The sequence below is a fragment of the Leopardus geoffroyi genome, chromosome B2, assembly GCF_018350155.1.
Source record: "Leopardus geoffroyi isolate Oge1 chromosome B2, O.geoffroyi_Oge1_pat1.0, whole genome shotgun sequence".
Classification (NCBI taxonomy): Eukaryota; Metazoa; Chordata; class Mammalia; order Carnivora; family Felidae; genus Leopardus; species Leopardus geoffroyi.
Window position 1 is genome coordinate 32,277,135 of NC_059332.1, and position 23,743 is coordinate 32,300,877.

General features: G+C 46.9%; 3 protein-coding genes across 5 annotated transcripts; 2 read left to right on the forward strand and 1 right to left on the reverse strand.

The window, feature by feature from the left end:
- Positions 1-522: 522 nt before the first annotated feature.
- VPS52 (VPS52 subunit of GARP complex) lies at positions 523-15,985 on the reverse strand. The gene is made up of 20 exons (XM_045497893.1): positions 15,600-15,985; positions 14,651-14,735; positions 14,452-14,504; positions 14,191-14,266; positions 13,925-13,992; positions 13,449-13,624; positions 12,905-13,055; positions 12,516-12,616; positions 12,272-12,404; positions 12,075-12,132; positions 11,585-11,718; positions 10,951-11,106; positions 10,357-10,475; positions 9,835-9,958; positions 9,465-9,560; positions 9,241-9,348; positions 8,951-9,016; positions 1,927-2,038; positions 1,604-1,722; positions 523-1,401 (listed from the first exon to the last, which is right to left on the reverse strand). Exons 1-20 carry the CDS (start codon positions 15,687-15,689, stop codon positions 1,255-1,257), a joined length of 2,172 nt encoding a protein of 723 aa, XP_045353849.1. The 5' UTR covers positions 15,690-15,985; the 3' UTR covers positions 523-1,254.
- Positions 15,646-21,174, forward strand: RPS18 (ribosomal protein S18). 2 transcript variants are annotated; one of them, XM_045497902.1, is made up of 6 exons: positions 15,646-15,672; positions 16,599-16,697; positions 20,473-20,559; positions 20,644-20,745; positions 20,844-20,935; positions 21,057-21,174. In XM_045497902.1, the coding sequence occupies exons 1-6, from the start codon at positions 15,670-15,672 to the stop codon at positions 21,130-21,132; spliced, it is 459 nt and encodes a 152-aa protein (XP_045353858.1). In that variant the 5' UTR covers positions 15,646-15,669; the 3' UTR covers positions 21,133-21,174. The 2 variants fall into 2 exon arrangements, with proteins under 2 accessions (XP_045353858.1, XP_045353857.1); XM_045497901.1 differs by lacking the exon at positions 15,646-15,672 and adding an exon at positions 16,022-16,129.
- A 443-nt stretch (positions 21,175-21,617) lies between these two features.
- B3GALT4 (beta-1,3-galactosyltransferase 4) lies at positions 21,618-23,563 on the forward strand. Of its 2 annotated transcripts, none has more exons than XM_045497900.1 (2): positions 21,618-21,746; positions 22,113-23,563. In XM_045497900.1, the coding sequence occupies exon 2, from the start codon at positions 22,136-22,138 to the stop codon at positions 23,285-23,287; it is 1,152 nt and encodes a 383-aa protein (XP_045353856.1). In that variant the 5' UTR covers positions 21,618-21,746; positions 22,113-22,135; the 3' UTR covers positions 23,288-23,563. The 2 variants fall into 2 exon arrangements, with proteins under 2 accessions (XP_045353856.1, XP_045353855.1); XM_045497899.1 differs by having other exon boundaries at positions 21,642-21,918.
- Positions 23,564-23,743: the final 180 nt, after the last annotated feature.

Genomic DNA, 23,743 nt, shown 5'->3' on the forward strand with positions numbered 1-23,743 from the left:
CAGCCATGTTCCCAGCACCTGATACATTGGCCATCTTAAACAGGGGCCACCTTCCTCCACCAGGCTGGTTACTCATGAAATAGTTCCTGCCTAAAACCAATGCCACCACTTCTTTGGCCTGAAGCAGTTAAGAGTTTATTATCTGGGGAGGGGGGGGGGGGGCGCCTGGGTGGTTTAGTTGGTTAGGCATCCAACTTTGGCTCAGGTCATGATCTCACAGTTGGTGAGTTCGAGTCCCGTCGGGCTCTGTTGACAGCTGGGAGCCTGGAGCCTGCTTCAGATTCTGTGTCTTCCTCTCTCTCTCTGCCCTTCCCCCGCCTGCACTGTCTCCACATCAAAAGTAAATAAACGTTAAAAAATTAAAAAAAAAAAAAAGTTTACTACCAGTACCCCTTCCTTATGGACACCCATCAGAAGGGAGGTAAGCCCAGGAGGTAGCCTGAGAGGAAAGGTGACCCTGGAACAGAGATGGGGCCACTTGAAGGCCCAAGGAGGAAAGAGGAAGGAAATGGGAAAGGTGTGTTACATCATATTAAATATTTATTATTTTCTGCAAACTGACCTTGGAGTAACTCTCAAGCCAGGAGGGGATTGGTTAGTGTTCAAGTTGCTGAGATCTTAGGTCAAAAAGCCATAGAAAAGGGGCACCTGGGTGGCTCAGTCATGTTCTCTTGGTTCGTGAGTTCAAGCCCTGCATCGGGTTGCTGCTGTCAGTGCACAGCCCGCTTGGATCCTCTGTCCCCCCACCTCTGCCCCTCCCACACTTACACTCTCTCAAAAATAAATATTAAAAGAAAAAAAAAAGCTACAAAAAACAAAACACTGTGGGTGGGGCCAGGGGAGAGGAATCAATGACTTGGAGGCAGTTTCACCTTGCCACCAATTCCAAGAGCTGGGGCTTTTGTGACTCAGGACATGGTGACAAGAGTTGAGTAAACCAGAGACCAAGGCAGTGAAGGTTTTACTGGGGAAAGAAAACTTGGGTGTATGTGTGTGGGGGAAGGATGGTGAATGAAATAGGGAAAATGATAAAGGTGTTTTGGAAGGCCAGGGGGAAGTGGTCCTGGGAACCTGAAAACAAGGAAATTCAGCTTATCCTGATAAGGCAGGGTCTGGGGAATGAAGGCAGGGTGAGGCATGTCAAGGACCTGGGAGGCAGAGGGAGAACTGGAAAGGAAACCCCAGGTGAAGAAGAGTCTGGGATAGGGTACAGAAGTCCATGGAGAAGGCCGGTGGATCCCAGGGTCCGAGACATCAGAAGTTGGGCTTGTGCTTCTTGAGCTCCACCATTAGATGATGAATGTTGATGAGCTCAGCCCTGGCAGGGAGAGCTCGGAGCTGGGGCTGAGAGAGCACACGGTGGAACCGATGATAGAGCTGGATCAGTTGGGTCAAAGCTCCCTGGTCAGAGAAAGTCATGGAAGGATCATGTGGGGTGGTGCTAAAGATGATGTTAGGAATCAGGCTAGGGCTCATCCAGGATTCTGGGCATGCTGGTAGTTGACGATCAAGGGTCACTTGGATGATGCGAGCCCAGGGAAAAGAGAGGGAAAACAACTAGTGACAGAGTGGGGCAAAATGAGGGCTGGGAGTTGTAAGTCACCTGGATGATACTGGTCCCATTTCTGAAGTTGGTGAAACTCCGCATTACATCCTGACTCAGAGACTCCACTGATGATTTCCAGGAACTACCAAAGCCACGGATCAGCTGAGTAACCCGGGCTGATGGCAGGAGGAAAGAGAGAGGGTGTCAGAGAAGGACTTGGCTAGGGTGATCTTTGTCCCAAAGTCCTCCCCCAGGCACAGCCTTCCTCGGCATCCAACCCCATTTTCCTACTCTACCCTCCTCATGGGATCTGCACCCTCTCATTTTTCTTTTCCACTCACCTTACCACTGAACCCACCACTACCACATCATCCTCATACCTTCTTCCCCTCGAAGCCGCTCAGCCTGTCCACGCTCAATCAAAGCCTCCGCTTCCTTCACAAATGCCACCAGACCTCCAAAAGGGGGAGACAGCAACTCTTCAATGAATTCCTGTAGAAATACACATATACACAGGGTCAAGTGGCCTTGGTGTCAGCACCTTTCCTTGCGGATCATGACTGACCGGGTCCTCAGAACACTCCCAGAGCAAGTTATATACTTTAAGACACCACTGGTCTCAGTGGTAGGGGAAATCTCCAAGGATCCCCTTCTTCAAAAACAAAAACCAAAAAACTAAACTTGAGCTGGAAGCAGAGTAATAATAAATTGGGGTCAGGGCCGGAACCAGAGGGGTGGGCGGCTGGGAGAGGCAAGGCTACCAGAAGGCAAATGGCCATAGCAAATCTGCTATCTGGAAACAGAGGGAGTCTGATGGCACACTCAGGTGGAGAAGCAGAGCCTGGGTCTCTCATGAGAACCTCAAAGAGGTACTGATGTAGATCCAAGTGGATTGCGTCTTTCAGCTATTACAAAGGCAGAGACAAATCCTCTTGAAAGAAAATATCCTCAGGGTGCCTGGGTGGCTCAGTTGAGCTTCCGACTCTTGATTTCGGCTCAGGTCATGATCTCAGGGGCATGGGCATCAAGCCCTGCATCAGGTTCCATGCTGAGTGTGGAGCCTGCTTAAGATTCTCTCTCTCTCCCTCTGCCCCTCTCCCCAGCTCATGTGTTCCCTCTCCTCTCTCTATCTCAAAAAAATAATTGATTAAAAAATAAAATTACTGAAAAAAGAAAAATATCCTCAATCCCATTTTAGGCCCATATGACTCCCCCTGATCATAAGATCAGGCAATCAACTCAAAGATCATCAGACACATAAGAAAGGAAAAACTACCATAAGAATCAGTATAGATAGTAAGCAATGGACTTAGACCTGCAAAGATTGCCAACATCAGAACTATCAGATACACAGTGGTTGTACATTCTGTATGAAACATTCAAAGAAGCTAAAAATATAGACACAAAGATGACCACTCAACAAGATTAGGAATGGGCTGGTGAGGTGCCCCCCGATTCTAAACTTTTTTTTTTTTTTTTTTAACGTTTATTTATTTTTTTGAGACAGAGAGAGACAGAGCATGAACAGGGGAGGAGCAGAGAGAGAGGAAGACACAGAATCCAAAGCAGGCTCCAGGCTCTGAGCTGTCAGCACGGAGCCTGACGCGGGGCTCGAACTCACGGACCGTGAGATCATGACCTGAGCCGAAGTCGGACGCTTAACCGACCAAGCCACCCAGGCGCCCCCTGATTCTAAACTTTTAAGAATTTAGATAAAATAAGCTAAAACTACGTAAAGCAAAATTTGATAGAACTACAGTAAAAAAGTGACAAGTCTACAAATTTCAAAGCATCTCTTTCAACTACTGATAAGTACACACACAAAAAAAAATCATTAAAGATGTAGATAATTTGAACAATACAATTAAAAAGCTTGGATCTCCACACTGAGCAATTACAGAATACACATCCTTCTCAACCATGCATGGAGCATTTATAAAAGTTGATCATGTACTAGGCCACAAGTGAATCTAAACAAATTTCCAAAACTCAGTACCAAAAAAACCCCACATTCTCTACCCACAATGTAATTAAGTTAGACATTAATTAAAAAAAAAAAAAAAAAAAAAAAAAACCTTTGATAAATAAGAAAACCAGTTTTGGAAATTTTAAAATACTCCTCCAAAAATCTCATGGATCTAAAGAAGAAATAATTGAAATATTAAAATTCTTAGAACTGCCTTATTTCAAAAATGCTACATATTCAAACCTACAGAATTCAATAAAAGCGGTACTTTGAGGGAATTTCATTGTTTTAAATCTTCAGAAATGCTTTTGTTGGCAAGTTCTATGAAACTTTCAAGGAAGAGATCATTTCAACCTTAAACTCTTTCAGAATAGAAAGAAAGAAGGCATATTTCCTTTCTACCTCCTCCTCCGAATCCAGTATGACTCTGGTACCAAAACCATACAAAGACAGTACAAGGAAAGAAAATCAATGGCCAGTATCACCTATGGACAAAGAAACAAAAATTCTAAATGAATTAGATCAAATCCAGAATGGTTTAACATTCTTGTTTTTTTTTTTTAATTTTTTAACATTTATTTATTTTTGAGAGACAGAACACAAACAGGGGAGGGGCAGAGAGAGGGGGGAGACACAGAATCCGAAGCAGGCTCCAGGCTCCAAGCTGTCAGCACAGAGCCCGATGTGGGGCTCAAACTCACAAACTGCGAGATCATGACCTGAGCTGAAGTTGGACGCTTAACCAACTGAGCCACTCAGGTGCCCTTAACATTCTTTTCTTTTTTTTTTTCTTAAGTTTTTTTTTAATGTTTATTTATTTTTGAGGGAGAGAGAGAGAGAGAGAGAGAGAGAGAGAGAGAGAGAGAGCATGAGCATGAGTGGTGGAGGGGCAGAGAGAGAGGGAGACACAGATCCAAGGCAGGCTCCAGGTTCTGAGCTGTCAGCACAGAGTCCGACATGGGGTTTGAACTCACGAACTGTGAGATTTATGACCTGAGCTGAAGTTGGACACTTAACCAACCAAGCCACCCAGAAGCCTCTGGCAAGGTTTAACATTCTAAAGTCTACAAATGTCATAAACCATAAAACTGATAAAGAAGAAAAACCACGTAATTACCTCAACCACTGCAGAAAAAGCATACATTCTTGATTAAAAATTCAACACCCATTCATGCTTTTAATAAACAGTAACTTCTGGCCTACTGTAAATTAAACACCAAAGTGTTGGTGAGGATGTAGAGAAAAATGAACCCTCGTGCACTGTTGGTAGAAATGCAAACTGGTGCAGCCACTGTGGAAAACAGTATGGAGGGTCCTCAAAAAATTAAAAATAGAATTACCATATGATCCAGTAATTCCACTACTGGGTATTTACCCAAAGAAAACAAAAACACTAATTTGAAAAGATAATATGCACCCCTATATTTATCGCAGCCTTATTTACAACAGCCAAGATATGGAAATAACCAAAGTGTCCATCAACAGATGAAAGGACAAGGAATATACAATGGAATATCAGCCATAAAAACGAATGAAATCCTGCCATTTGCAATAACATGGAAGGACCCTGAATGTATAATGCTAGCTGAAATAAGTCAGTCAGAAAAAGGCAAATACCGTATGTGATTTCACACATATGTGGAACTTAAGAAACAAAACAAAGTCAAAAAAAGAGACAAACCAAAAAGTAGACTCTTAGACACAGAGAACAAACGTGGTTGCCAGAGGGATGGAGAGTAGGGGGAAGGGTGAAATAGATTAAGGAAGTTCAAAGTACACTTATCTTGATGAGCACTGAGACATGTATTGAATCATTATATTGTACACCTGAAACTAATATAACACTGTATGTTAATTATGCTTGAATTTTTAAAAATGAAGTAATTATTGACAGGTAATGAAAAACTAGTAATGATAATAACTCTTGGCATGCTAGGGATTGAAAGGAATTTTCTCAACCTGAGAAAGGGTAACTATAAAAAGCCTACAGCAATGTTACCCTTAATGGGGAAATGATGAAAACATTCCTTTTAAAACTAAGAAAAGATAAGGGTTCTCACTGTCATCACTTCTACTCAACTATTCAGATTTGTGTGGAAGTACTAGCCAGTACAGGAGGAGAATAAAGACATAAGAAATTAAAGACATAAGGATTAGAAAGGAATAACTAAAACTGTCATATCTACATAGAAACATGCACACACTACCTCCAGAAATGTTTAGAAATAAAAAGTTAAGGAGGTGGCTTTGTATATGGTTGATACACAAAAATCAATAGCATTTCTTTTTTGTTTAAATACATTTTTAAGTTTATTTATTTATTTGTCTGTTTAGAGAGAGAGCATGCGCACGTGAGCAGGGGAGGGACAGAGTGAGAGAGAGCATCCCAAACAGGCTCCACACTGTCAGCACAGAGCTCCATGTGAGGCTCCAGCCCACAAACCAGGAGATCACGTGAGCCGAAATCAAGAGTCAGACACTTGGGGCACCTGGGTGGCTCAGTCGGTTAAGCGTCTGACCTCGGCTCAAGTCATGATCTGGAGGTTCGTGAGATCCAGCCCTGCGTCGGGCTCTGTGCTGACAGCTGAAAGCCTGGAGCCTGCTTTGGATTCTGTGTCTCCCTCTCTCTCTGCCCCTCCCCTGCTCGTGCTCTGTCTCTCTCTCAAAAATAAATAAACATTAAAAAAAAGAGTGTGACACTTACCCAACTGAGCCACCCAGGCACCCTCAAGAGCATTTCTACATGGCAATTCAAACAACAAGAAAATTTCTTTTAAAAATGATAATATTCAAGTAACAAGTTTATTTAAAAGGAAAATTCTAAAAGAATAGATCAGGAAGTCTGAACAATTTGAAAGGAAAAAAGTTAGCAATTATTCCTAGTACTCCTAGTAATTATTCCTGAATGTGGGTTTATTCCTAATAGGAATAACTACAGTAACAACTCCCAGTACACTAGGGATTGAAAGGAATTTTCTTAACCTGATAAAGGGCATTTACAAAAACACAGCAGCATTATTCCTAATGGGAAAGTGATGAAAGCATTCCTTTTAAAATCAGGAACAGGACAGGGGTTCTCACTATTGCACACTATTCAATTGTTCAACATTGTCAGAGAGGTCCTAGCCAGAACAGTAAAAGATCAAAGATGTAAGAAATTAAACACAGAGAATTAGAGAGGATTTATTTACTCCTGGTAGGATGAAATCTATATATTACACCTACCTAGGAATAACTAACAAAAGATCTGCAATGTCTTTGTGTTGAAAATTATAAAAGGTTGGGGCGCCTGGGTGGCGCAGTCGGTTAAGCGTCCGACTTCAGCCAGGTCACGATCTCGCGGTCCGTGAGTTCGAGCCCCGCGTCAGGCTCTGGGCTGATGGCTCAGAGCCTGGAGCCTGTTTCCGATTCTGTGTCTCCCTCTCTCTCTGCCCCTCCCCCGTTCATGCTCTGTCTCTCTCTGTCCCAAAAAATAAATAAACGTTGAAAAAAAAAAAAATTTTAAAGAAAATTATAAAAGGTTATGAAAAGACATTAAAGACAGGGGCGCCTGGGTGGCTCAGTTGGTTGAGCGTCCAACTCTTGATTTTGGTGCAGGTCATGGTCTCACAGTTTGTGAGATCAAGCCCTGCAATGGGCTCTGCACTAGCAGCTTGGAGCCAGCTTGGAATTCTCTCTCTCCTTTCTCTCTGCCCCTCCCTTGCTTGCTGTCTCTCTCTGTCTCTCAAAATAAATAAACACTAAAAACAAAAAGTTAAAAAAAAAAAAGACATTAAAGAATATCCTTAAAAATGGGGAGCGCATGTTTATGGATAAGACGTTTCAATACCATAACTATCAATTCTTCCAAACTGATTCAAATTGATCAGTGCAATTCCAATCAAAATGCTTAACGGACTTTTTTAAATGTCAAAATTTACAAGCTGACTGTAAAATTTATATGAAAACTCAAGAGGTCAACACTACTCAACATACTCCTAAAAAAGGTAGAATTTGTGTAATAATATAGCATAATATTTGCATAATCATAGAGCATGTTTCCATCGTTACAAAGCACAATAATTAAAACTGCATTGCAGGTTAGACAAATTGATCAATGGAATAGAATAGACAGGCAAGGGGTGCCTGGATGGCACAAGTCAGTTAAGCGGCAGACTCTTGGTTTGGGCTCAGGTCACGATCTCATGATTTGTGAGATCAAGCCCCGTGCTGGGCTCTGTGCTGACAGTGCAGAACCTGCGTGGGATTCTCTCTCTGCCCCTTCTCTGCTTTCTCTCTCTCAAAATAATAAACATAAAAAAAAAAAAAAGAACAGAGACAAAGACACATTTTGCTATCTGACAGAAGCACACTGTGTATGGAGAAAGAAAGGGATTTTCTATAGTTCTGGTTCCATCATTTTCTATACATAAAATATTAAATTAGATTCCTACCTCACATCATACACAAAATCAATTCCAGGTAAATTTAGGGCTTAAACGTAAAAACCAAAATTCTACATTAACAGGAAAATGTAGTATAATGTTTTTCTGACCCTGGGATAATGTAAGATTTCTTTTTTTTTTTTTTTAAGTAGGCTTCACACCCAGCACAGAGCCCAATGTGGGGCTTGACTCATGACCCCGAGATCAAGACCTGAGCTGAGATCAAGAGTTGGACGCTTAAACGACTGAGCCACCCAGGCGCCCCAACATTTCTAACAAGACAGAAAAATAAAGATCAGTAAAGTCAATCATATTAAGATTAATTTTAAGACAATTAAGACAATTAAGATGGACAATTAAGATGTCCATCTTAAGACAACATAAAAAAAAATAAAAAGATAAAACACCGAAAAATATCTACAAACTATATGATCAAAACATTGGTTTCATAAATAAAATTAATACAAAAAAACTTTTATAAATCGAAAAGAAATACACAGGGGCTCCTGGGTGGCTCAGTGTCAGGTTGTGAGTTTGAGCCCCACACTGGGTGTAGAGACAACTTCAAAAAAGAAAATAAATAAAAAACAAAAACTTTAAAAAAACAAAACTAAATAATTATTGCCTTACCATACATACATACATATATATATATGTGTGTGTGTGTGTGTATATACGTATATATATACATTTTTTTTCTTTCTGTTATGTATTTTTAAAAGCAAGAACATGGTAAACACAACATATAGGTCAAGGGGAGACCCTGAGAAGTGAGGAAATGGAGTGAGGAAGAATTCAGTGTTTGATGCTGGTTATTGCCAAGGCATGTAGTGGCTTCAGGAGCACGTATATCATAAAAAAAAAATACAAAAGAAAATAAAGCTGACCAATAGTTGCAAGTCTGTGTACCTAAAATCCTTTAACTGCCACACCCACACACAGACACACACAGACACACACATAGAACTGAAAACAGCACACAAGCCCATCCTTTCTTCTTCCCCACACCCCTACCTGTGTCCGAGCATTGAGCAGCTGCTGGAAACTCTCAACCTCTTTGCTGTCATCTGCAGCCCGCTCCTAAGGGACGACAAAGGGAAATCTCAAGTGTGGGGAGAAGCAGCCCTCCACTTCAGGATATCCCCTTCCTTCCGCATTTACTGTACTTGGCCAGGCACTGTGCCAGACGCCAAGAATAAAACATGGAACAAAACCAACATCATGTCTGTCCTCAGGGAGCTAACAGAGCAGTAGGGGAAGCCAAACTCTCCGGGTGGGGAGGAAGGGAGAAGCAGTGTCTGTACCATCAGCACACCCAGCATCATGTCGTAGTTGTTGATCAGGAACACCAGCTGCTCCTTCCTTGAGGAGAACTCAGCTGCCACCCGGAGGACAAAATTCTCCACTTCCACCTGGAAAAGTCAGAAGAAGGAGGTGACACAAGTGGAGGCAAGGGCGCACGGCCCTCCTCACACTCAGGTGGCTGTGGCAGCTGGGCTGCTGGGAAGTCCGTCCTGCCCACCCTCACCTGTAGCTGTCCCAGCAGCTGCATCGTCCGCTCATTGGGAATTGTCTGATTGATGCTGACAAGAGCAGAGGAGAATTCTGCATATCGGCGTGTGATCTTGGGGAGACAAAGTAGGAAGAAAACTCACACCAACCCCCTGCCCAAGTCCCTGGGAGCTGGCCAATTAACCTTTATGACTCCTACCTCCCATCCCTCTAACCAACAGTGCCCAGCTCACCCTGAGTTCACGCGCACTCCTACACTGCCCCCTCACACAGTGTGCCCAAATATCCAGCCAGGCCCACAACACAACTGGACACCTGGCCAACCCCACAGTGAAGCTAAGAGCCCTGCCTTTCAGAACCCCTTTGTTACCCTTGTCCTGTCTTACATAGTGGGGCCGAGTATCCAGCCCCCCAAGGCGCTGAGGGTCAGTGCTTCGGACACTCTGGACGTTCATCTCCAGGATCAGCTCAAACCGTGGCCAGAGCAAGGCAAGCACCTGCTCCCAGTACCTGCAGGCTTAATCAGAATCAGAGATCAGCTGGCAAGAAACAGGGGGTCGTGAGGAGCAGTGGGTCATGTATGGAATTGTTGAATGACTATATTGTGCACCTGACACTAATAGAATGCTATATGTTAGCTAACTGGAATTAAAATAAAAACTTAAGAAGTCAGTAACAAATGGGGGGGGGCAGGGGAAGAGTTTCTGTGGGGGGAACCCAATTAACAGCTGATGGCTGGTGGAAGCAGGACTGGTATGAAAAGTGAATCAGAAAGCAGTACTATCTCCAGGCAGATGAATGGGAGTAAGAATCAGGTATCAGGTCAGTAGCAGTCCAAAGGTCAGGGCAGGGTCATGTAAGACTATGGGTTCAAGGGCAGTGGGCATCAAGGACCAGAACTCAGTGACCTGTCCAGGGCAGGAACATCCCTCTTCGCTGCAATGTTGCGGAATCGGAGAACAATGTGGATACAGAGAAACACAGCAATGGCATCGTAGCAGTCAGTGAGGTAGGACTCCAGGTGTTTCTATGATTCAGGGACAAACAGAAGATTGGAAAAGAACGTTACTGTGTCATTCCCAGCGGCTATGGACAAATGCATGTGCTCCTCTGGGGAGGTGGCACTGGAAGGAAGGGAGGGAGAGGTGTGATCTCTCAGGAAATACTCCCTCCTTCTTCCCTGTCCACTGGCCACTCACATGGTCCTGCTGCCTTGCCCATCAGGATCTATGATCACAAGCCCATCACAGCAGAATTCAGGGCTGAGCACTATTTCGGGGGCCCCTCTGTTTTCAGATGTTACTGCCTGAGTGTGGGTCAGTAGTAGGGGTAACCTCAGGACCCCAAGCTTTGAGGGTTTCATATACTCTGCGAGTATGAGGTTTAGACATTTTAGAATAAGGGAATCCTGGTTTCAGTACCACCACAGCTAGGACTCCACTAGGGTGTTAAAGAGGACTGAGGACAAAGAGGTCTAAGGGCACAGGAGCTGGGGATCTCACCAGGGTCATGCTGAGTGTACGGCCCATGACAGCATTGAAGAGCTCGTGCGCAGCCGAGCCAGACACAACAAAGAATTCACAGATGAAAAGATATTCGCGGCAGGAATTGTCTAGGAGGGCGTAGTGCTGGCTGCGGAAGAGGGCCTCGAATGGATACTAGGATGGGAGGGGTAAAGAAGAGAAACAGAAGGGATGGATCCCAACACTGACTCCCCAGAGACAGAGCTGGAAAACCAGCGAGCCTGGGTAATGAGAGCTCAGGAGGCCCTTCCCATCTGACCCAAGTGCAGACTGAGAAAGAGCAACCTGAATATGTACTGAAAGGAGGAGGGGGGACAAGGGGCACAAGAGAAGAACCTACCCCCCACCTGCCATTTTTATGCCTGCATTCACCTCCACAACCTGCCTCATGACATGTCACGCCCCTCAGCCAGTCTCTCCCTCTATATGCCCCAAAGTCAACAGTCTTAACCCTCCTCGCATCACCAAACACTCAGGTGACCTGAGAAGGCCACTCCCAGTTCTAAGGAAATTGATACAGGGACCTACAGCATGGGTGGCTTTGCCCAGTCTGGCCTCCCCCCCCCTCAAGGCTCAGCGTCCCCTCGCGACAGACTCTTGTTCCTTCTCCTACCCTCTGTTCTCCCCGCTGTGCAGTGTGGGGCACCAGGATGGGGGCCTCCAGTTCAGTGGGGGAGATGACAGAGCCACGAGTCCCCAGGGTGAAGATGGTGTTCCTGCTGCGGAGGGAAGGCTTCGAGAAGAATCGTGAAGGGTCAGGGAAAATAATAAGATCACAACTGTGAGACTCAGAGACCCACTGCCTTCAGGGACCGGAGGCAGCTAGACACAGCCTAAATGTCCCTCCTTCCCAGTACCAGGACCTCACTCTACCTGATACTTGTGAATGGGCTTCAGAGAGCTTCTATCCTCCCTGATACCAGATGCAAAACCATGTGTCAAAATGATGTGTGCCTTTTTCTGGGGAGGAAGGCCATAGCCTTCATCACATTCTCAAAGGTTTTGGTTACAAAGAAAAAGGCAAGAAGCAATGCCTTTGAGGCTGAGCTGGAAGCACCCTCCCTGTCAAGGGCTAGTATGTGGGTTCCTCAGGTCTAGGATATCTTTCTTTGCTGTGTCTTCCACGCCCATTAGATCATCCTTCTCAGCCACTTCCTCGTACTAGAAAAAAGAGAAAAGAGAACTGGTAACCATCTCTTCCTACAGTGATAAAAAGTTTTTGCCCACTGTCCAGCCTTGCCCAGAGGTGGTCCCTCTTCCCAGCCCACGTTTCTAGGAATGCCTCTCTCCCTGGCCTCACCTGCACCTTCATGAGCCGCCCCAGGTAAGAGCGATAATAAGACAGGTAGATCTTGCTCAGTGTTTCCACATATTCATCCCTGATCTCCTTTGCTGTTGCTCGTTCATTGCCTAGTAGAAACTGATAGAAGAACCTGGAGGAGCCAGGGATGAGTCAGTATCCCTGCCTCCCCAAGAAAGCAGACACTACAATAGGCTGCTCAACACTTCAGAGGCCATCCCGAGCCCTTCCTTCAGGTGGTGACCTGTATTTCAGCAGTGCCGTCTGGGGGATCTGATAGTTGGTCATTGGTTTTCTGAAGGAATAAATCTTCTGCAGGATGAATTCTCGGATCTTCGTCACTGCCTAGACACGGGGGACCAAACACAGGGCATGAAGCTGCAACCTTATTACTGTTCAGGAAGTGGTGGGGGAAGTACCAAATGTTAAATATTGGAGGATGAAGGGTAGAGAATACCTCTTCAGTGTTTCTTTAAATTTTCAGGGGAACCCAGAGACGTGAGGATGAGCTCTGCCAGGTAAAGGTAGGGTGAAGTTTTGGGGACAAGCTACAATGAGCGCTGCCAGGGAAATCTAAGTTGAAGGTGTCAGGAAGAGTATTATCATCTCTGGGCTATCATCCCCATCTCTCACCTTGACCCGGAGCCGGTCGAGTATGCCTCTGACATCTGCACAGGCCGCTGTGCCTCTAGCCTCCTGCTCTCGGACTGCAGCTGCCTTGGCATCCAGTTCCTGTAGCTGTTCCAGGAACCTGGGCTCTGTGACTGGGGCCTCCAGAATTGCCCTGGGTAGCAGGGATGGGTTGAAGGGGTTAGGAGGGAGACCCAGATATCCCTAGACCCCAAACCGTATCCCTTATATCCACCGTCTCCTCTCCCTTCTCATACTGTATCATGTAGTCAGGATACATGTACAAAGTTTTCTGTTCCTGGAACCTCTCCCCCTGCTCCCATGCCCATAAGCCTTGAAACTGCTCACTACATGCCTGACCCTGAATGATTCCTAATATTGGATGCCTAACGCATGCATCAAGATTGAAAGGGCTGTCAACCCACCCAACAGTTTCTGGAAGGCACCTGATGACATGAAGCCAGGAGACCCACATGATAAGTAAGGTAGGTCACCCCAGCCCATCTACCTGCTACAGACATTGTGACTCTTCAAACTGGCAACTCACGTGATCAGAGCAGAGGGCACTATCAGACCATCGACAAGTTCCCCAAGTTTCCCCCGAACTGCCTGGCGGTTTCGAAGCCGAATGTTCATGGCTCCTGACTGTTCCTGCAGTGTCCGGATCTCAGAGCTGATAGAGCTGAGGTCACTCTGAAAAGCTCCCAACATCTGCTCCATGCGCTGGGGGGAGGACAGAGATGTTGCTGGAGCACCACAGGGTAGGTAGGGGACAAATGGGCCACCTAAGTTTATTGAAGTCTTTGGTGTCAGTCCATGAGGGTAGCAGGTGATGAGGTAAAAAGCACCCCAAAGGTCACTGGCAAGCAACATTAGTTATGGCAGTAACAACAAGAAAGGCTGCTGAGGTCATCCCGAAAATGAATCTAACTATCCCCATCTGAGGCTGATGACCTAAAGAATGGCACCAGACACCATGATCTGGTTCAGGGTTATTAGGGATCACAGGTCATAGTTACTAACCTCAAGAACAGCATCGCAGGCTGTAATCTGGTTGTGCAGAGATGCTATGTTCTCACTCTCTTGGATATCTGACCCGCAAAAAGTCAAGGGGCCTCACCATAAAGTTGGAGATTCTCAGACCTGCAGGACCTCTCCAGTTTCTCCCTGAGATGACAGAAACTTCAGAGAGAAGATGTCAGCCCCCACCCCCACCCCAGGCTGCCTGCACCATACTCCACAAAATCCCTATTTTAATAACATCACCCTTTTTCTCTACTGGAGGATACAATCCCGAATGGATTTCTGCTCAATCTGCTGTAGCTCCAGCTCAACCTGCTTTGAATAGTGTCGGAGATCCACGCCCTGGGAGAACAGAAACATGGCAGCTTAGGAGAAAGTCACAGTGAAGGGACACTGGGACAGAAACAACACAGGACTAGAAAATAAGACACCAGGGTAACATTATAAGTCCAAGAGACTGTTTCCTTTTTTAATTATTTGAAGGGAAGGTAAGTGGAGGGGCAGATCAGTATAGCCGAAAGCCTCACCGTTTTAAGAGCTTCCTTTACTAATTCATCCTCCAGATTTGCCTGAATGTGAACTGGAAATAGAAGTTTATCGTAAGGGTCCAGCTCCACAGCTCCCTCCCCCAACTGAACATCTGTCCACCAATCCCAGCCTTATTATTTCCAGCCCCCTTGCCTCTCAGATCCTCATAAGCAGTCTGCATCCACCTCTATCACTTACCATCCACTTCATCCAGGATGAATTCATCAGAGGAGATGTCCAACTCTCCAAGTTGCAATGGCTCCTGAAGACCAGGACCACCCCCCTGGAGAGGGACAAGTTAATGGGAAAGGACACAGGAAGAACATAGGGAGAACAAATATAATGGGATAATCCGCAAACCTTCATGGCATGGTGGGAGAGGGGAGAGGAGGACGGGCCGGAGTTTACTAGGGAGCCATACGTACTGAGTCAAAAAATTCCAAGAGTTTCACACTGTACCCAATCTACTACTTGGGGCTTATAGGTAGGGAATACGACAAAGAAACAGGCAACCCACGGAGAGTAGAGGTGTCCCAATGGGAAAAATCAGGAGTTGCAGAGGACAGAGCAAAACTTACAGTTGAATGCAGGCTTTTCCAGACTCCTGCTATCTCAAGTGTTCTATCAACAATCCCTCTGGGGAGCACCAGCCTTTCTAGAAACGTCAGCTAACACACAGCTTTTACCTGCGTGCCAGGTGCCACCCTTCATATACTCATTCATCTCACCATAATAATCAACAATCTATATGGTAGGTCTTATTATTTCGTTCACCTTATATGTGTATAAAGCACGACCGAGAGACTGGTTAACTTGCCCCAAGACACACAGCGTGTAAGTGGCAAAACTGGAATTGGAACCCAATCTGACTATAGAAGCCATGTTCTTAACCTTTACACTACACTGCTTCTCCATCCTGCCCCCAAATCTGGAAATTGAAATTGTGCCTCTGGGAAATTGACTCTTGGCCACTCTGTTTCCGGCTCAGACTCAAGTCGGGTCCCAAGGAGGGGGTATGGAAAGCCAAACAGGTAGCATCATCGGTAGCAGTCGAGCTCCCACCCTTGTGCCTAAACCCAGCCCAGGCCTTTCTGACTCGAAGACGACCGGACAAGACTCCGTAAGAGAAAGAGCCTCGCGTTCTCACCAGCGGGCCCTCCTCCTCCTCCATATCTGAGGCCCCAGCCCGCAACATCAGCTCTCGGGCAGCTGCCGCCATGGTCGCAGCGGCGGCCATTCCGCGCAGCCTCACTTCCGGCAGCTGTCAGTCGCCGAGTCCGTCCCTGGAGTGGAACTACAAATTCTAGAAGGTCTTGAGGAGCGCGAAATCGTTCCCAGATATTTGAATTAAGTTGTTTGACTCCAACCTTCCCTCTTCAGCCCTAACCACTTCACCCAACTGAAAATGGGAATTGCAAGTCTTAAGCACTATCCCATCCCGGAACCTTTGCCGCTCTCACACCAAAGAACTTTACGAATCGTAAAGGGAGGCAGCACCGGAAGTTGTAGCCATCAATGGCGACTCCCAGAAGTCGACTAGGCTCTGGCACAATTTCCTGAAGCGCTCCGGCAAGATAGCTCCGCCTCTTCCGTCTGGTAGCTATATAAGGGTACGACGTCACTTCCGTTCTCTCTTCCACAGGAGGCCTACACGCCGCCGCTGGGGCCGCCGCCATGGTAAGCTTGGGGTTAGTGGCGGGATCTGGCGACATCGGAACTGGGACACAGAAAGTCTGCTATTAGGAGGCCGGAAACGGCCTATTCTCCGGGTTCGTAACTTTCTGTGTGAGTCTTTGGATGGCACCCCCCGGGGAGGAATAACTAAAGACATCTGGGGAGTGGGCCAAAGGAAGAGTTCCTCCCAGAGCGCTCGAAAACGGCGAAAAGGTTGGGCGTGAATGGGGACCTCCAGTGTGTGCCACTCAGAGTGTACTTTTGGGAACGGGCAGAAGACCTGCCCCCTCCTAAAGGTTGCGTTTTTCTGGGCCTGAACACTTCATGTCCTGTTGTCTGCAGCACTGAGGAGAGTTTGTTGTGAGAAAACTGAAGGGGGGGGGGGGTCGTTGCTCTCTGTGTGACAAGCTTAACGTTACTGTTTGATGGTAGTTCATTCATGATGTCTGGTTTCTCCCCCAATCTCTGTCAGTCTCTAGTAATCCCTGAGAAGTTCCAGCACATTTTGCGAGTACTCAACACCAATATCGATGGGCGGCGGAAGATAGCCTTTGCCATCACTGCAATTAAGGTAAAGTAGGGTAAGGAATGGAGACTGAAAATGATACTTAGGTTAAGACAGCTGTAAGTGAGGCAGGGTTGAAGAAACACACGTCCCAACTAGCTGGGTAAAAACAAAAGAATGGTTAAAAGAGTGATTAATTCCCCTAATCCCTCGCCACATTTACCCCAAAAGGTAAGTAGAGAAAGCCAGAGAACAGTCTGAGTAGAAGCCAAGATACTTTTAGGGGAAAGGGAGTGGGTTCCCTTGTCTACCAGAATTCACTAAAATTTTACTGGACCATCAGCCATGATCCTCTTGTGAGGTTTGTTCTAAATTTGGTTTCTGATTCCTACGGGAGTGCATCATAACAGCAGCCATCACTGTGGGAATACATACACCCTAGAAATTGTATAATTGCACATAGGGGGGGTACATAGAAATGCCAACAGATTCCCGCATGAAGAAACCAATAGTTGGGAAGTAGGAGGGTGTCACTACATCATGAGCAGGTTGTTTAACTCTGATGCCAGAGGTGAATGAAACGCATTTCCTGTTTCTGTTGATGGGAACAAGTGTTTGGTTCATTCTGTGAATTAGGTCAGGGAGCACAGGCTTGGATGATTCCCTTCACCAACCTGATGAACTGGCCTTCCAGATGGAGACATTATTCTTTTGTATTTTTTGGCCCGTACGTATAATTGTGGAATGGCTGAGTGTGTTTTCTCCCCTTCTGTGGACATCGTGGGGGCGGGTATAGTCCCTGTCTTGCTCACAATCCCCTGCTTCTGGTGCATAATTGGTGTATTTATGCAGTGTTAGGGAATGGATCCAGAATACTGTAGCCTGGATTCAAAAAATTTAAAGGAGACAAATATAAAATAACTTGTTAATTTAGAATTGTATATCCTAGCTTTGATTCATCAGATCAAATTCCTTTGCTTTTTCATGTTATACTGCAGGAAGCACAGCTTTCATTTTTTCTTAAACGGTGTGTAAAAAGATTGCTTTCTTTGGTTATTATGTGAAACTAGTAAGATAGTGTAAAATATAGTACCTTTTTCAAGCGTTGGTATGAGGCTAAAATGGGATAGTGAATACAGACAGGCACAGCATAGAGATGTATATGGCGGGCTCAGTTCCAGGCAATAAAGTGAGTCAAATGAATCTTTTGGTTTCTTGTTGCATATGCAAGTTATATTTACACTGTAGTCAATATTAAGTGTGTAGGATTATGTCTAAAAAAATGTGTGTACCTTGATTTAAAGATACTTTATTGCTGGAAGAAATGCTAATCATGAGTTTTCAAGGAGTCGTAATCACAGATCACTATAATGACTATAATATTTAACTAAAAAGTGAAATATTGTGAGAATTACCAAAATGTGACACCAGCACAATGCTTTTAGGAAAATGACACTGATAGATTCGTTTGACACAGAATTTGCCATAAGCCTGCATTGTGTAAAAGAACAAAAACCACAATATCTGCACAGTGCAATGAAATGAGATGTGCCTGTATAAAAGATGGTGATGGCTAATGGAATGCTTGTGTTAATCCCTTTCTCTCTGCCTCTTTGAAATTAACTGGTTTTGTATTTACTTTCATTAAACATGTGTTTGTAGTCCACTTAACAATTTAACCAAAGGACTTAAAGGTAATTTGTGAGTTTTGTAATAAGTCTCTTATTACACTTTGCTTACCACTGGGAAAGGTTATTCCTAGAGCTAGATGATACAGAGGTTTTTGCTAATTGTGTGGAGAGCCAGCGAATGCACCTAGCTCTTTGGTGAGAGAACTAAAGCTTGGAGAGGGTCTTTTCTAAGGATCCAAAACCGGGGGGGGGGGGTTAATAATTAGAAACTGGAAGAAAGTGGAGGCTGGGTATGAGGAGGGATTCCTCAAAAAAAAAAAAGATGGTAAGATTAATTGGATGGGGAAGGATGAAGAATGGAAACTGACTCAAGCAGAAGAGGATATTGAGAAATAATACAGACCTTATAAGATTATTGTATACCAACGATCCTTTCCTAATTGTTTTGTTTCCACTTGAAGACTTTTGCTGTGTCTATTTAAGGTTGGCTGGTTTTCTACCTTTCCTCTAAATCAGGGTGATACTGCCATCTGTGGGTTACTTGGAAACCTGGGAAGTAACCCACTGGCCATGTTTGAAGAATTCAGGTCCTGTCCCATGAGTAACACCGCATTAAATACTTTCTGAGAGTAATATTAATTTGGTGCCAACTCTTCTATTATATGGTCTAGGCCATTGGGCTACAAATAATGAGTGATGGTCCCCTGAGTATACTCTTCTGGATGGAGAAAACAGAGGTGGTCTCCTTGGCTGAGAAAGGGGTATCTAGGGTCCTAACTTAGGAAGTTGGCGAGTTTGTATCAGTCTGCAAACAGGGCTTTCAAAAATTTTAGCTTAACAGCAACTTTTTAACTTGATGATGGAAAAATTTTAACATTGAAAAGTAGAGGGCAGAAAATTACTAGCCCCTATGAATATCGTCTAAAAATATGAACTCTTGTTTCATCTACACTCTTCCCTATCATTTTAAAGTAAACCTCAGACATACTATTTTATCTGTAAATCTTTTATTTTTTTCACATTTATCTGTTTCGAGGGAGAGAGAATGCCAAACAGGCTCTGCCCTGTCAGCGCAGAACCCTATGCGGGGCTTGAACCCACAGACTATAAGATCATGACCTGAGCCGGAAGTCAAGTTGGACGCTTAACTGAGCCACCCAGGCACCCCTATCTGTAAATGAGAGAGAGGCTTAGACCTTAATATCTTCTGATAATTTGATATTCCAGGTCATTTCTTACAGAGAGGAAATAAGTCTTCGTTTCCTGGGCTACTGAAACAAGCTACTTCTTGGCTTAAACCAACAGAAAACTTATTCCTATAGTTCTGGAGGCCAAACATCCAAAATCAAGGTGTGAGCTCCCTCAGAAGGCTCTAGGAATCAATCTACTGGTAGTTGCCAACAGTCCTTGCTATTTCTTGTCTTGTAGCTGTGTCACTCTTCTTATTACATGGCCTTTGCGTCTTCTCTTTTTGTGAGGATACTAGTCATTGGATTCAGGGCCTGCACTAATCTGGTCTAACCTCATTTTAACTAAGTATATTTGGAATGACCCTTTTTCCAGATAAGGTCACATTCTAGGTGGACATACAGTGGAGTGAGGGGAGGGGCACTATTCAACCTGGCACACCATCCTTCACCATTCAGGTGCAAGTTTGGGTGGCAAAGTACCCGTGTTGATGCCAGCCCAATGCCACCAGTGTGTTAGTTTTCTTGAGTTTGGTTTGGGTGGTTAGCTCCCTGTGGCCTGCTCATCTCTGAGCACAGACCATCAAGTTTGTGATCTTAGAAAACTGTAATCATTGCGATGAGGTGACCTGCCCAAAGGACTATGGCCCTTAGAGACCCAGAGCACCACAATCCCACCCCTTGATCAACCCTGTTACCCCAAAAGTCCTTACTCTTGCTGCTGCATCCATGTTGAGAGCCAAGCCTTTGGTCCTCCACAATGCAGAGACTAGAAGGTACCATTCTTGGGTGCTGCTACAGTGTCTTAAGAGCCATCACTTGATGAATGTATGTGTTGAGCAGTATGAAAAGATGTGCTTTCTTTTGGACCTGCTCCTGAATAAAACCTTTTCTGTTTAATGGTTAGGCTTTGTATCTAAAAAAGTATAGTGCAGTGGGTGGTTGCAGGCTGAATAGTGGGGCTTACAAACAATAAAAAAAAAAAAATCAGACTCAACGCCAAATTACAAAACCTCTCCTCAGGGTGTAGGGCGAAGATATGCTCATGTGGTGTTGAGGAAAGCAGACATCGATCTCACCAAGAGGGCAGGAGAGCTCACTGAGGATGAGGTGAGGACAAGGAAGGGGGTGCTGTGGGCTGGGCCTGCCTTGGAAGGGAGGCCATCTGTATCTGACCTTTGTCCTGCTTGACAGGTAGAACGTGTGATCACCATTATGCAGAATCCACGCCAGTATAAGATCCCAGACTGGTTTTTGAACAGACAAAAGGATGTGAAGGATGGAAAATACAGCCAGGTGTGTATTGAAATGGGAGAGATTAGAGAAAGGCAGGGTGTGCCATTAGAATTAGTCCTAGGAGGTCAGTGGGTAAAACGTTGCTCTTCCAAATCCAGGTCCTGGCCAATGGTCTGGATAACAAACTTCGTGAAGACCTGGAACGACTGAAGAAGATTCGGGCCCACAGAGGGCTGCGCCACTTCTGGGGGTGAGTGGGGTGGGAGTCTCCTCTCCCTGCCTGCCCCTAGACTCCCGGAGGTTTCTCATGCCCCCAAGTGTTTCCTTTATGTTGTGTATGACCTGTGACCTTTCTCTCTTCTCACCTGCAGACTTCGTGTCCGAGGCCAGCACACCAAGACCACAGGCCGCAGGGGCCGCACCGTTGGTGTGTCCAAGAAGAAATAAATCTGTAGACCTTGTCTGTTAATAAATAGTTTATACACCTAAGTCTTCTTTGTATGTAGTTCTCTCCTTTATTCTGGGGACACTGATCCGGAAAGCTACCACAGTGGGCCCTTTGGGTGTTTCTCCTCCTCAGTTGATGGCCTCACTCAGCTACCCAAACCAGGTGCCCTGGGTCTAGGGTAAAGCAATGGCGTTGCTACTCCCCGTCCTACCAGAAGTGGCGCACCCTCTTTGGTTCCCACCCTCTAAGATGTGAGGTAGAGAAAACACTCGGCCTAGAGGGGGAGCCTAAGCCAATTTCAAGACAACCAAGGCTCTCGGGTTAGCGCGTGGGGCGGTGTGGCAAGTGTGACTACCACAGGTCTTGACCAAACCTAGGTTTCTTAAGGAAAAAAAGAAGTGGCCCGCGGAGACCCGGAGAGTTGTGAGCTTCCCCTACCGAGGCAACCCTATAAATCGCTGACCCGGAAGAGCTGGGCTCCGCAGCAGAGCGAGGGGGCGCTTGCGTACTTGGGGAGGGAGGCCGCGGCTGGTAGGCTGCCCCGCGCCCGCCTCTGCGTACGAGGCACACTGATCCGAATCCCATTCGCGGTCGCACAGAGGCCCCGCCACCGGTATTTCGCTTGCCTCTACGCTTCCGGGAAGGCGGTGTGCACGCGCCACTACACTCTCCGAGGGAGGAGGGCGGGACCCAGCCGCCACCGCGGGTGGAGGAGGGGCGACTGGCGCTGTGGCGAAACCCCGCCATGGAGCCGAGCTTTGGGACGGCGGGGCCCCGACGACAAGGTAACCTCCCCGCAGCTCCGGCTGTGCTACCCCACACCCCCCGCGGCCGCGCCGCCTCCTGGGCTTAGGCGCCCCCACCCCGCTCCCGGCGCCGGCACTGGCCGCGCGCTCCATCCCAGGCGTGGCCCGTTACGGACCCAGAGCACGGAGATCTGGGGCCTCCGCACTCTAACCGCCCCCATCTTTCCCTCTAGGTCCCTTCTGATTACGCCACACCATGCCCCTCAGCCTCTTCCGGCGCCTTCTCCTTGCTGCCCTGATGCTGGTGATTATTTGGACCCTTTTCGGGCCCTCGGGCATCGGGGAGGAGCTGCTGAGCCTCTCGCTGGCCTCCCTCCTCCCGGCGCCGGCGTCCCCAGGGCCGCCCCTGGCCCTGCCCCGCCTCCTGATCCCCAATGAGGAGGCATGTGGGGGTCCCGGCGCCCCACCCTTCCTGCTCATACTGGTGTGCACGGCCCCAGAGAACCTGAACCAAAGAGACGCCATTCGGGCTTCGTGGGGCGGGCTGCGTGAAGCCCGAGGGCTCAGGGTGCAGACACTCTTTCTGCTGGGAGAGCCAAGTTTGCGGCATCCCACCAGGGAATCCCACGAGATCGACCTGGCACGAGAGGCAGCGACTCGGGGAGACATCTTGCAGGCGGCTTTCCGGGACTCTTACCGGAACCTTACTCTCAAGACTCTCATCGGGCTGAGTTGGGCATACAAACATTGCTCCATGGCCCGCTACATCCTCAAGACAGATGATGACGTGTTTGTCAACGTCCCTGAACTGGTATCGGAGCTGGTTCGGCGAGGGGGCCGTTGGGAACAATGGGAGAAAAGCATGGAGCCTCCAAGAGAGAATAAGTTTGAAGATGAAGAGTGGGAAGAAAGGTCCATCTTCAGGGGCCAGCCAATGCCTCTTTTGTACCTGGGCCGTGTGCACTGGCGGGTGCACCCCTCTCGGACACCAGGGAGCAAACACCAGGTATCAGAGGAGCAGTGGCCTCCCACCTGGGGCCCCTTTCCACCCTATGCCTCTGGCACAGGGTATGTGCTGTCAGCTTCTGCCGTGCAGCTCATCCTGAAAGTGGCCAGCCGGGCACCCCCTCTACCACTGGAAGATGTCTTTGTGGGGGTAAGTGCCCGACGAGGAGGCCTCACCCCAACCCATTGTGTCAAGCTGGCTGGGGCCACCCACTACCCCCTGGACCGGTGCTGCTATGGGAAATTCCTGCTGACATCCCACAGGTTGGACCCCTGGAAGATGCAGGAGGCCTGGAAGCTAGTGGGAGGCTCTGAGGGAGAAAAGACTGCACCCTTCTGCTCCTGGCTCCAGGGAGTCTTGGGCATCCTGCGGTGTCGGGTAATAGCCTGGCTTCACAGCTGACAGTGTCTGGGGCCACAGCAGAGTGAGGAGCTCAGGGTCTAGCTAGCACCCCTCACAGCCGTCTCTCGCCCAGGCCCACGGCAGGGGCCCTAGCTGGCTACAGATGGCCACTTTCCGCTATCAGATGCTCAGTCTACCACTGAAGATAAGAGAAATTGAGGGGCCTGGCCTGCCAGCCCCAAAGATGGTCACCAGGAAGAGCAAAACAATGCTGGGGTTGTTCTCTCCAGCCATAGGAGAGGGGCACAAGCTCCTCAATAAACTTGTCTCTCTACCTCTTCGAGTACAGCGTGGTCGTCACCAGGAGTCCAAGAACACATACCCGGGGAGCCTGGAGGCTGCCAGACCGTGCTGGATGGGAAGGACCTCTCCAGGGACATGGGAAAGAGAGGAGGAAGGGCCCTAAAGAACAAGGCTAAGGCTATAGTGACGAGATATGAGGTGGGGGTAGAAGCA

What these genes read in the sequence shown, in the direction of transcription:
- RPS18 (XM_045497902.1), top strand. An exon ending in TTGCCATCACTGCAATTAAG is followed by an intron (nt 16,698 to 20,472) that starts GTAAAGTAGGGT and finishes ACCTCTCCTCAG; the next exon opens with GGTGTAGGGCGAAGATATGC. An exon ending in GAGAGCTCACTGAGGATGAG is followed by an intron (nt 20,560 to 20,643) that starts GTGAGGACAAGG and finishes CCTGCTTGACAG; the next exon opens with GTAGAACGTGTGATCACCAT.
- VPS52 (XM_045497893.1), bottom strand. Translation starts at nt 15,689, where the DNA reads ATGGCCGCCGCTGCGACCATGGCGGCAGCTGCCCGAGAGCTGATGTTG. An exon ending in GTGCCCTCTGCTCTGATCAC is followed by an intron (nt 13,056 to 13,448) that starts GTGAGTTGCCAG and finishes CCTGCTACCCAG; the next exon opens with GGCAATTCTGGAGGCCCCAG. An exon ending in TGGATACTCGGCCCCACTAT is followed by an intron (nt 9,561 to 9,834) that starts GTAAGACAGGAC and finishes TGTCTCCCCAAG; the next exon opens with ATCACACGCCGATATGCAGA.
- B3GALT4 (XM_045497900.1), top strand. Translation starts at nt 22,136, where the DNA reads ATGCCCCTCAGCCTCTTCCGGCGCCTTCTCCTTGCTGCCCTGATGCTG.